The sequence below is a fragment of the Melozone crissalis genome, unplaced genomic scaffold (genome assembly GCF_028551555.1).
Source record: "Melozone crissalis strain CALT ecotype California unplaced genomic scaffold, PUWL_Pcris_2 ptg000045l_1, whole genome shotgun sequence".
NCBI lineage: Eukaryota > Metazoa > Chordata > Aves > Passeriformes > Passerellidae > Melozone > Melozone crissalis.
In genome coordinates, this window is record NW_026535823.1 from 21009246 (window position 1) to 21022136 (window position 12891).

Sequence of the window (12891 nt, forward strand, 5' to 3'; positions counted from 1 at the left end):
GACAGCACAAATTTGAAAGTGTCTCCTTTTCATGTGTTCACTTGCTCATCTCCACTTGTTTAACTCCAGTCCCTGTATGCCAATAGATATTATCGGTAAATCCTTCTGGTTTAATCTCCAAAATGTCTCAGAAATCTCTTCTTTCCTCCTCATTCTCCCCATAAAATCTTTGTCAAGTCCATCCTTCTCCACATCCATTCCTATTGTGACCTTGCTGTCTTCAGCCTCTAAATGACACTCACATTAGCCAGTTTTTAAAGCAGTGTAATGCAAAAGTAATCCACTGCTCCCAGTATTGAGATCTCATTAAGATATTCCTAAATCCCTCTTCTTCACTGTCTCCCTATTGCCTTCTAAATCTGATCGAAGCTCCTTTTATCACCGAGTTGCTCTTGACCTAGCCTACCTTCTCCTGTCCTTGCTCTGCTCTTCCTCATCTTTCTTCTTTACGTGCTGCCTGCTCACCCCGTGCCAGGCACAGTGTCAGCCCGGGCCAGCTGGGCCTGTGCCCTGCCTCCACGTCACCCAGGTGCCTGTGGGTGCCAGCAGGGAGCTGCTCCCACTCCAGATGGAAACATCCTCACCTGCTTGGCACAGTCCCCTTGCAGGTCTGGATCGCTGACCAGTGAAAAGGTGCTGGCATGTGCCTTTTCAGCAAAAAGAAAAGGAGGCATTCACCTCCCAATAGTAAGATTATGGGGTATTTTTCTGAGTCGTCCACAATTTCTCCTGTATCCTAAGACCTTTAATCAGAAAAGGAGTTAAAGTTTTTTACTATAAATTTACTATCATTGGGGTTATGAAATTTCTCTTCAAGTCTATCTGGACACTCCTTGCAGAATGCTGATGTCTAGACAAAATCAAAATGTACATCCTTGAGTGGTAAAAATGTGTTTCCAGCTCTTAACGCCTGAATCTTAGGTTGTAACTTCTTGTTCTCTTGCTTCCTGTCAAAATCTTTTCGCTTGATTTTGGGGAGTAATAAGACACAGAACAATAACATTTATTTTCTGCATTATAGGTTTCCATCCCCTATTATTCCACTGAAGTTTAGCAGCAGAATTTGGAAGCTAGTACAGACCAGCTGAGCTTACAGTACATGCCAGCACCAGGGACAGGACAGGACGTGCAGATCAAAGCTGTCCTCAGGTCATCTGATTTTGTGTTCCTCTGTGGCCCCATACATTAGATTATGGGAAAACTTGAGAAAACAAACAAATTCCTAGTCCCTTCCTCTCATGCCCTTTAAGTCCTCCCCCCATCACAAAGTCAAACACAGGAGGGAAAAAGTCTTCCCACACCTGGACCCTTTGTTCGCTATTCTGCAGTTCATCAGAAATTAACATCCGGTTCCTGGAGCTTCCTCTCTGTTTACCAAGGTGCTCCAGAAGTGTTTTGTGCCAACCAGACACCTACGTGCTATTCCTGCATGCCTCACACCTCCCTGCCCTGAGCAGAGCCTTACTCACTGAGGCTGGAATATGGTGGTGAGCAAATAGTTCCCAAAATTTTAGAAAAAAATGTTGCCAGATCTAGAGATAATTCCCAAGAGCAGACTGATGCTCTCCCGTCAGGTGCCCACCAAAGCCCCAGCCTCTAGTCAGACATGACATATTTTGTGACAGTGACCTTCCACAGCCTCTTGTGTTTTATTTACCTTAGCGAGATTCTCCGTTCTCCCAGCAGCATGGCTGTTTGTGCACATCCCTCAGCTTGCAGCTATAAGGACAGGCACACGTCGTTGCTTCAGTTTTACAGTGCTTCAATATGAGAGTCATCATCTCCAGAAAGCTGGCAAATGACTGTAGGCACATTGTCCCTGGCAAGATTAGAGAAAATATTGGCATATCAATGCATGATACAAGTAGATGCTGAAGTCTCTTCAGGATGCTGTAATGAGAATAGAGCTGCTCTCAAGTTAAACACAATGACTTGCCAAATGCTGTATTGAACATATCTTATTACACAACCCATGAACTCCTAGAAATTTGGTCTCCTTCAGTTCCTGAGCTTCCTGCCTCTTTCCACCCTGCCTACGTCTTTGTTTTCCTCACAAAGCAGAGTTCAGTGATTTCCTGTACCTCCCTAACATCCCATTACCCTTAAAGCAACATTGCTTGACTGCAGTAAAGGTCCATCTCAAAACTGAAGAAAGCAGTAAGAACCACAGCAGTCAGCCAAGATTGATTCCAAAGATGAGTCTCAGGGCTCACATGTACTCATGTCAGCAGGAAAAGGTGGAAGGAAGCATGCAGACCATTACCTCTGAGCCCGTAAACACCCAGCAAGCCACTGTTCTCCCCCACCTCTTCCTCACCCTCCCTCCTCTGCTCCACCTGCTGCTCCTGCACTGCCAGCAGGCTGCAGCCACCCCTGCCAGCTTCACCTTCCCCCTGCCCCTGCCACTCTCCCAAACAGCTCCATGCTCCTCTAACACCGGAATCCTCTCCGATATCCTCTGCCAGACACAGCCTCTCGTTTCCCTTTTGCTTTCTCACTGCCTTCCTGCTTGCCAGCAGACCAGCTCCTTAGCCCCTCCTGACCCTTCCTGTCCTGCCTGAGAGCCTCAGGAACTTTTGGAAGCGTGAGGCTTGGCACAGAGGGCAGAGCCAGGGCTGTGCCTGTACCGGGACATCGCCCTCCCCACAGTCCTATGTGCGTATTTTGCACATGGTCGTATATTTTAAAGCAGGGAGTTTTCTTCTCTGACACAGGGGCTCTGCACCAGGCACTGCACAGCAACAGCATCACCAATGAAACTGCTTCCATTCCTAGGTAGGTGAAACCTCTGTCTCTGGGGAGTGTGTGGCAGGTGAGAAGGGAGTGGGATCTGACAAGGAGAAATTATTATATTGGGGGTGGTTGAAACCTGCTGGATACACAGGACTGGAAATCCCTGCAGCTTTGGTCAGTGCTGCTGTTGGATTTGGTAATTGCATGGTTAGGATCATCCCACAACCAAATCCAAAACACCAGTCCTCATCTCATTGTGGCTTTGGTACTGAAAAAAAAACCCAGAAACATTGTGAGTTTCTGTGCAATTTTTTTTATGTTTTTTTCCTTCTCTCTCTCTCTCTCTCCATCTGCTTGGGAAATTTTTAGATTTCACATGCTGAAAACAGTAAAATGACAACAGAATCAACAGGTTTCTGTTTTAATCCCTGTGGAAGACAGTCTCTCCTCTCAGAAACACAGAGAGAATGTGAAATTTGTTGATATCTAAATTGACTTGGATTATATATAATTATTTTGAAAATGTGTGCAATTTTAAGTCTTTTGAATTTTTCATGAGGTCTTAATTTTTTCAAGAAAACAACACGTCCGTGAGATTTCTTGCAGCAATGAAGCAGTAACACTAGGCTAGCAAATATCCAGAATGATATTTAGGTAGGGAAAAGCAGAACTGCAGGGAAAGACAACAACCAGAATGATCTTTGTGTTCTACAACTTTCACTATGTTCCACTAACAATTTGTAAACTATAAAGTAAAAAAATTTACTTTCCTTTCTGAGCTAAATGCCTTATATCTACCAATTGTAGGGTGTGTGTGGTAGTACAGTGATCTGTAAGTGTTCTCAAAAGAAGAGATTCCCTTTTTTCTTTGTGTTGAAAACCATATGCATTCATACAATGGGAAAGTAGTTATGGTGTTTTGAGAGATTAAATTTAAATAATTTGCCGCGCCGTAAATAACTTTTAAACCCTGCTATCATAATGATGTAAATATGTGATATTTCATCTTAATCTACCAAACCATGCCTATGTTTTAGCTTCAGAAGTATGGGAGTGCTTATAAGAACAAAAAGTGTGATCAGGGAAACATTCTTTGGTATTTTTCCCTGGGACATGGAGGGCAGTTTGGATTTCGCTCCATACCTAATTCAGAGTGCAAATGAATGCTGGGCTTTACTGGAAACTACTAGAGAGCTTTGAAAGCCATTGAAATGGTTCCCCCCAATCACTGAGTGACTTCTATGCTGTTTACCAATTTTTTACTGGTTGAGAACACATTTGAGTTGTTTATCTGTGGTGTCTGCTGTTCTACCAAAAATGCCCCTGTAGCTGGTGGCCCTTGCCCTATCCTGCAGTACAACAGTCTGTGATGATGTTTACTGGAATACACCCATTTTGTGGAAACCTTTGGCCCAGATCTCATTTTAGAGCTCAGAATAAAGGTTTTAGATAATGAAAGAAGTCTGATTTTCCTTTGTTCCAGTTTTGATTTCCAGTCTGCTGGACTATGGCTGCACTTCTCCAAGCTGCAACATGACATGCCACAAAGATGCCAGGTGTGAAGTTCAGGGTGGGACAACAGGCTGCTACTGCTCCCAAGGATACACAGGAAATGGCATAACAGTCTGTAAAGGTAAACAGATTTTACTTATACATTTTTTATGTGCTCACTTGAAAAACTTACTCAAGAGCCCACTAGCTCAAGGATTAAACTTTATGTCACAGCAGTATCCTACACTAACATGTCTTCAAAGCCAAAAACTTTAATATTTTCTGAGAAATTGTACAAATTGTGCTCAGCTTGGTGTTTTCATCCAGCTTGCCTTGTATCTCAGTTGAGTATGACCTGTTTTCCAGCTTTTCTTTTCCATGAGAGCTGCTGACTAATCTTTGCTGATTTACCTTCAGCAATTTCCCTTGTGACTCAGGATTTCTGCAGTTAGGGCTGGTGTGGTGGCTACTGCACAGCCCTCAGCTCCCCGCCTCACACACACAGCACTTGGCCACGCTTCCCAGCAGCTGGTCACCATCAAGTAACAGCTCCTGGGCTGCCCTAGGAAAACAAGGAGGTGTCTGTGCCACAGAGACATGCCAGTGTTGATTTCTCTCCTGAAGAGAAATATGCCAGAAATCCTATTAAGCAATCTACTTTAGGATGACTGTCTTTCAGCTAAAGAAAAGGATATTTTCCCCACCTTCATATTTGAGTTGTCTTCCACTATGAATAGCTCTAATATTTATTTTCCCTGTTAGGTATGGCTATGTCTAGCTGCAGACAGGCTGAAATGAATCTTGTAAGTTTTCAGTATCCTGAGAAGCAGTTAGGAGAAGTAACCATTTACCAGGTCAGTTTTTGTGTTTCAAGCATCATGGGAAATTTAGCAGTTATTACTTAGTAGTAACCCTTTGGTTTGGTATGAGTGTAGGAAAGCAGCCCGCAGGTATTTCAGAGTTCTGTACCTTATTTGCCATGCTGTGCTTGGAAGTATGTTTGTTTATGAAGATTTAGAATGCAAAAGCCTTTTTTCTAAGGCTTTCTTTTTTTTTTTGTTTATATGGTGGGAATGTTTAGGAGAAATATAGATGTATAAAATAACAAAAAATGAGGGATCACATAATCATAGAATAATTTAGTTTGGAAGAGACTTCTGTAGATCAACTGGTCCAACTCCCAACTCAGAGCAGGTTCAACCTAGAGCAGGCAGCTTAGGGCTTTGGCCAGCTGAGTGTTGAGTATCTCCAAGGATGTAACCTGCACCTCTCTGGGCCCTTGTTTCAGTGTCTGACCAATTGTGAAAATGTTTTTTCTGATATCTAGTTGAGGTTTCTCTGGTTGCAGCTTGTAACTTTTCCTTCCCATGTGCACTTACCACTGTACATGTCTAGTAATAGTTTAGCTTCATCTCCTCCATAAGCCCTCATGACCTCCCATTAAGTAGAGTAGGCAGCATTATTATTTGCCCTTTGCCTTCCCTCCTAAAGTCTGAGCAAACACTCTTCTCTCAGTCTCTTCTTTGCATCAAGTTTCATGTAGTTTCTAAATAAATTGCTTGAATTTAATGCTAACCTTGCTGTGATAGGTTAATCATTATTTGTCTATCAATCTGGACAAAAGAAAGTAAGAAATGGCCTTCACAACACTGGTTTTGTTTTTGCACTAGTTCAATTGTAGCACCATGAAAGTCAGTTGGTTTGAATAATAAGTGCACATCATGTTTGCAGAGTCAAGGGCCTACACTTGTGAATAATGCAGAGAAAGAAGAAAAACAAGTCAATTTTAACAATACTGCCTGGCATAAATCAAACTAGCATTTACTTACCTGGCATCATCTGGTACCCACTACATTGTCTGTACTGGTCTAGAAAGTCTGAAATTATGAAAAATCAATTTAGAGTAAGGATACCTATTGTTCTCACTGCCATGATTGATGTTCTTAAACCCATCCATTATACATGCACCTATTATAATGTTATTAAATCCAAATTTGTGAGGACAAATTTATCTCGCCTTCCATGCTCTTTTTTTCTCATACAATACCTTTTTCTTACTTTCCCTTTGACTCGTATTTTCTTAGAGAAATCTACATTCAAATTTCATAAAAAACATTAATTGAGTACTTAAAGAAAATTCTGTGCAGTTAAATATGCATTCACAAATCTTGTAAATCCATTAATTGTTTATTAAGAATTGTACTCAGTGTTTAAAAACTCAGTCTTTTAAATAAAGTTTCCAAAGTCAGTCCAGGCAAACAAGATACTAGATGTGCTTGTGGTGCATTGCAGTCAAGTGGCAATGGTTTGAAGCAAGTCTCATGTCTGGAGACCAACATTTTCTCTGGTAAAATACCTCAACAGCCACCAAAGTCACTTACCCTCCAGCAAAGCTCATATCAGAGCAGTGTGGCTGCTGGCCCTGAAAGAGAGGCAATGTTTCTCTAGGGCAGTACGAAACACAGTGCATTACTAATATTGTGCAGTAGTCCTCTAATAGCATAAAAAATTAACCAGAATTTTAATTGGGTAGGTTCTATAAAGGATTAGAAATGTAGGCTACACCCTATCATGAATAGTTTAAAGCTGTGAAGACGTAAAGCAAAGCCTCAGTTGTTAAATGATGTATGAGATCTTGCTGCTCTGTGTGGCAAAAGCAGCAGGTGTGTGTGCTGTTCTAGAGATAGATTCCCATTTTCATTCAGTTAATAATCTTAGGTTTTCACAATGATAGTGCAGTCACCTTCAAAGGAGATCATCAATTATGTGCTAATACAGGCATTTTAGAAAAAGCCTATGTAGTACATTATGTTTACATATTTGCCCTTTTTGTTATTTAGATAGGCTGTGACAGTCATAATTACTGTCAACAACATTAGTAATTTTGCATAATGCAGAACCAACTTCTTCTTTGTGGTTATCCTGGTAGACAATTAAACCAGAACAGTCATTGTTTTGAGACTTTATTCTGAAACAAGCAATTCAAATTCTTCCTCCTTATAAACATGTTGAACAGAAAATCTTAGTTTTCAGGTTAGTCCTCTTAAGCTTTCATGGCTGAGAAACTCTTCATTTTTATTTATAGGTACATTCTTACAGTGAAAGGTTTACATTTGTTTCTCTACTTTCACTTGCTTGTAACACCTCTTAAATACTTGTAAAAGTTATTTCTTTGCTAGCCCTGTCTTCTCACTGCGACACACTTAGACATTTTCCCTTGAGTTTTCTGTGCTGCAAAAGGCAATAATGCCCTCTTACATTTATTTCCTAGCACAATTATTGATGAATCGTGAATCACTGATGTCAACATACCTTAGGAATGGGGTTTGTTAGTTTTGACTTTGCTCCCTTTGCCAGCTGGCTAAGTGACTGCAGAGAGCTCAAGATTATTGGATTTGCTGTGTATAGATAAAGACACATAGATATGAATTTAATTTCCTGGTGTCAAAGTCATGGCTTTTAAAATAATTATCCTTTTACAATCTTTCCCACAAGGTTTCAACCACTTTAAATTAGGTCATGTTTTGGACTTTCTGAAGGCATACTTTGGCCACTCTAACAAAAAGCTAATCCTCTTCCTAATCTCATTGTCTTCAGCAAGAATATATGCAGGAATGCACATAGTCAGGAGAATAACTGATTGTGGTATCTGGCCTCTTTTATGTACTGGAATTATAACTTACAGAGCAATAAATTCCCTCTGTACAGTATCTTCCAGAAGGCCATAAATGAGTCACCTTGTCAAGTTTTACACCTCTGAGGTACAAAATACTATCCCAGTCTCCTTACCTCTTCTTTTGTATTTATATTCCTTGCTTTATGTAGTATTAAATAAGAGAGAATGACCTCTGATAGTACATCTATTTGCGTTTTAGGACTGTTCTTGGGCAGATGTGTATTATGCTTGTAATTCACAAGGCTTTAGCTTCACAATATCATACACATAATTGAAATAACATGGGCTAAAGCTCTTGGCAAAAAAAAATTAAGATATACCCAGAAACAACTGATTTATAGACAAGTTAACTTCCTCTCATGCAAAAATGTCACGGGTTTTTTACAGATAAATAGTATATATTTGCCATTTGTGTAAGAAGAGTTGGACATATAAATTAGGTGTTGTTCATAATTCCAGCTTTCTTCTGAAAGAAAATTAAAGGAAACTAACAAAATTTTTTGATCCTTTTGAAAAGATAAGGGTAGAAGTAAAACTTCATAGAAGCCAATATTTTATTTTTAAAACAAAGGGGAAAATGAGTTGGCATCAGTGATGCTTTCCTAAGCAGCTCTGCTGTTTCAAATGCTGGCTGCTTCTTGATTGCTGACTGCCAATTTGCTGCTTTGCTGGCACACTGCAGGAAATTAAAGTAAACAGTGTGATCACAGTGTTTACTTTAACTTTGTAAAATACGGAAGGAAAATGAAGCAGCGCTGTTTGTTCCAGGAGGGTAGGCAGGCAAGCAGGAAAAGCCTGAACACAATATCCCTCCCAGATATCCCTACACAATATTCCCTTGTAAATGTCACTTGCAAATTATACTGCAAGATTAATCAGTGTTACTTGTAAAATAGTTACAGCTCTTCCAGAAATATTGAGCAAGGACTTAGGCTGTCAGAGAAATTTTCTATTGGGGCAAGGCAGTCACTCTGTTTCTGAAGTGCACTGTAGGGGGATTTATCATTTTACAGAGGTAAAAAGTACATCAGTGCAAAGTGATATTTTGTATCAAAATACAGAATCCCTGTTAGAACACAGGGCAGTTTGTGTAAATCCAGCTGAATCAAATTGAAAACATGCTCAATATCTGAACACAAACATATTTTCTTGCTTTATGGAGGGTCAAAATACCAACTCTCTGGCTTTTGTTGTCTATAAAAAGAAGTTTTCCTGTGAGACCTCCGTTCCTTGTCCTAACATGATGCTGCTGAGTCCCACCATTGACTTTTATAGCAATCATTGAATTTGTTTGGATTCACTGGTGTCATTGTTGCCATTCTGCAGTACCGAATTTGTATTTAGTTTTTATGGAGGGAATTTTTGCTTTCAAATTAAAATGACCCTGTAAAACCACTGTGTATAATCATTTTATTCTATCCAAAATTGTTCATCAATAGAAAATTATTTAATTCAAATGTGGATTCACCAAAGGAGAATTTTTTTTTTTTTAAACAGCAGGCATACATCACTGGATGTCACTTCTGTGTTTACCAAATAGTCTGAAATCACTGATATGGAAGATCCAATCCACACATTTCCTAAATTCATTTCACTGCTATCAGTTACCACAAGCTATAAAAAGGCAAATTGCAGCTGCTCTAACATAGCACAGCAGGAGAAAGATATGCCTTGGCCAAACACTTACAGGGCTCAACTCAGCGTGTGACAGCTTGGAAAACTTGGGATGTGCTATACAGGGGGCCAAAGAGGATTGCTAATTCCCAGCCCTTTTGACTTGCTCCTTACCCTTTTACCTTTCCCCTTCTCCTCCTGCACCTCCCAATCTCTTCTTCTTTGCCTCTATATTCTGCTGGAGCTTTTACATGGTTTCAGGGAGGAAGCAGGAGTTGTCGTCTAATTAAGAATTCCTACTGCAGATTTAGGTGTTGGGCATTTTGGTGACCCCAAGATTTGTTGGGAGGCACCATTCTGTTTGTTACATATTTAGGTATAATATTTAACTTAGCCCATGGCTTCAGGGTTCCTCTTGAGGGGCCAGAAAGTTTTCTTCCCTTGTGTCTTCTTTGGTAATGAAGAATGCAGCTGAATGGTTTTTTACTTTTCATGAAGTGCAGAGATTGCCTGCTGAGCTGTGAGATGTTACCCAGCTGAGGTATCTTGATTTCACATTCCAGATTAAACCTGTAGGCAGATCATGGAATTGAAAAGTCTGGATAAATTAACTGGGAGGATTTGATTTTCTGGTGCATAACAATCCACCTGCCTAGGAAAGTGCTGGTGTTAACATTAACATAGCAGGCTCCTGGCCATTTGGGGACCTATGGCTTTATGCATGTCTTTTGCCTTTTCATGTGCAAGATGTCACACTTTCTGTGAATTTGGGAAGGGCTTGATGACTGTGATGTCCATGGGCTGCTGGGGACTAACCAGCTGTTGTATGGTTGCCTTCCAGCCACAAAGGATGGAGTTATGTTTATGTTCTTGAAAATAACCATACCCTTGGCTAACAGTATTAGTCAAAACAGCTTCTGTAGCCTTGAATTTATTTTTATAGCTATATTCAAATTAGTTTTTAGCTGAATTTTTTAAGAGTAGGTCAGAAATTTGAAAGGGGAGCATGTGTTACAACAGCGCATGGTGATGCATGAGAACGTGAGTCAGGAAGAAGGCAGTGCAGGATGTCTGGAGTAACAATACAACCCTGCTGAATAAGGCATGGTGGGGACTGTCTTGCTCCAATTGTCTTACCTCTGTAAATGGCTGAGTGTGGAATCACAGAGAGTGACATGGTTCTCCCAGGAAAATCCTGGGAAGCTGTGTAGGACCTGTGGGAAACTTAGAGGAAAGAATTCAAACAACTATTATCTGTCTTTCTGCAACCACTGTTTATAGCTATGGTTCTCCAGAGTGTGATATTCATAGTTCACCAATAGTGGGAGAGAAGATTCCTAAAGGCCAAACAGGTCTTAGGTCCACCATTGTTTCTATAGGAACTGCAGATTTCTAATAATAAAGTGTCTTTTCATGCCTCCTGATCACCTTTGGCTGTCCCTGATACCCATTTGGTGATAGCTGAGTCCATCAAATTTTGACTCAAAGCGTTTTATGCATCCAAAATGTCAATTCCAAAAATGAAGAAATCACTCCCAGTTTCCCACTCAAATGGGAGACAGAGGATCTTCAGAGAGTTAAGATCTTCTTCCTACTGCCAGAAAACACAGTTCACCTGGGCCAAAGACACAGCCCACAACAACCATTTTTAAGATTGACCCTAACTTTTAGAAGCCTTGGACAAAGTCCATTTTAGGGACTTTTTAGATAGATTCATTACATTCTCAGATTTGAGCCAAAAAATAAAAAAAAAAACTCTCTATTTCTTTTATGTGTTTTGTTTACATTTTCTTGAAATGGTACTTTGAGCATGACTAAAATACAGTAATGCATTTTTTAAAGAACCAGAAAGAAAAAAAACTTCCTCTTGTTATATCTTTAATCACAACCAGACTCTCTTTTAAATTAGTCCTGTTTGCATCTAAAAGAAGTTTTTAAAATGTGTGCAGATGATGAGGTAGAAAAGAGTAATTTGTCTCTCTCAAAAATTTACCCAAACTTTTAGGCTGATTATCTGCACTTGGATGGTTTCTTACTTGTTTAATTCAAAATGTGTTTTAACCCTTGCCAAATAACGCTAATTTCCTTTCTTGAGAAAATACCCCTTTCATCGTGCTTTATGGTACTAAGAATCAATATGTTACATGTTCAGAGGATGTGGGAAAACTCATTTAAGGAGCTATAAACTTGTTATTTCAGAGTTTGCTTACTTTGTGTTTACCAGAGATATGATTCCCTTCCTGTGTCTCTAACATCTGAAGTAGTCCCAGGAGGTCCAACGGTAACAATATGTTCTTCTCACTTGCTGTTTTAAAGTAAAAGGATGAAAAGTATTTCCTGAACATGTATACTCATACATGTATATTAAATGCACACAGCCATGTACACAGGGACTTGTGTATAAGTAGGCATGTGAATAAAAGCAGAATTTTCTATGAAAAAAAAGTAAGGTAATCTCAAAATTGTCAGTTTTACTCATTCTGTGGCTGTATAGTCAAACTTAGTTTTTGTTAAGGAAAGAACAGGATTTATTGTAAAGAAATTGCTTCCATAAATTCCATTTCCTTTAGACTTCTCAGCCTAGGCTTGCCCATGGCAGAGGCTGCTGCAGCCATCAGACTGTGCAGCTGCCTTTGGGCTGTGAAGTCAGTGTCACCCACAGAGCAAGGGATGCATCGTCAGGAATTACACACATGACATGAAGTCAGTTTTGTACACCTCCACTGATTTACATGTAATAATAGCGCACTAATCTCCTATATTCATTTTACTTTTTTCTCTGTAACTCTATACTGAACTCATAGAGTTCAATTGCAGAAAAGTGGTTTATTTGGGATTTTATTTTTGCCTTTTTTTAATTGTTGTTTTTTATTTTCTTCTGCCAAAACATGCTGGCCAGGAGTGGTGAAGTTGTATGTAACCACATTTGAAATGTGTAATTTATCTAGGATGATATGCTGGTGCACAATTTTTCTGTGTATGACTGTGAAAAATTGCCGACTGAGCTGCTGGCAGAGCGAATATCAAACCCAGCTCAGCCCTGTGTGTATGAAAGAGTTTAAGAAGGTAATTGACACTTTGGACCTCTATTTGCCAAAGAAAGAGATAATGACGTTCTCCAAGAAGATTAGAATCTAACCAAACATTGTGCTCTAAATATAGAGCACAAAGCCAGGTGATGTTTGTGAAAATGCTGCTGGGCTGCAGGAGAGGGAGGGGGCTGAAGGACTGCAATTTTGCACTGTATATTTTTTAGGTACACAGATTTAATTTAGAGATTATGGCTTGAAAATGAAATTTACAGTATGTGTGTTTTTCGGCGATAAGAAATTGATTTTGTGACCTTGGTGCACACTAATTGAAATATCTGGCACGGT

The 12891-nt window shown here is 39.8% G+C and overlaps 1 protein-coding gene across 1 annotated transcript in view; it reads left to right on the forward strand.

Moving 5' to 3' along the window:
• Positions 1–2443: 2443 nt before the first annotated feature.
• The window catches only part of ADGRL4 (adhesion G protein-coupled receptor L4), a 73518-nt gene continuing 63070 nt past the window's right edge, over positions 2444–12891 (forward strand). The window contains exons 1-2 of the mRNA XM_054285813.1: positions 2444–2775; positions 4217–4366. Of these exons, the coding sequence (XP_054141788.1) occupies positions 2754–2775; positions 4217–4366 (172 nt within the window). The 5' untranslated portion in view covers positions 2444–2753. The remainder of the gene's footprint in view (positions 2776–4216; positions 4367–12891) is intronic.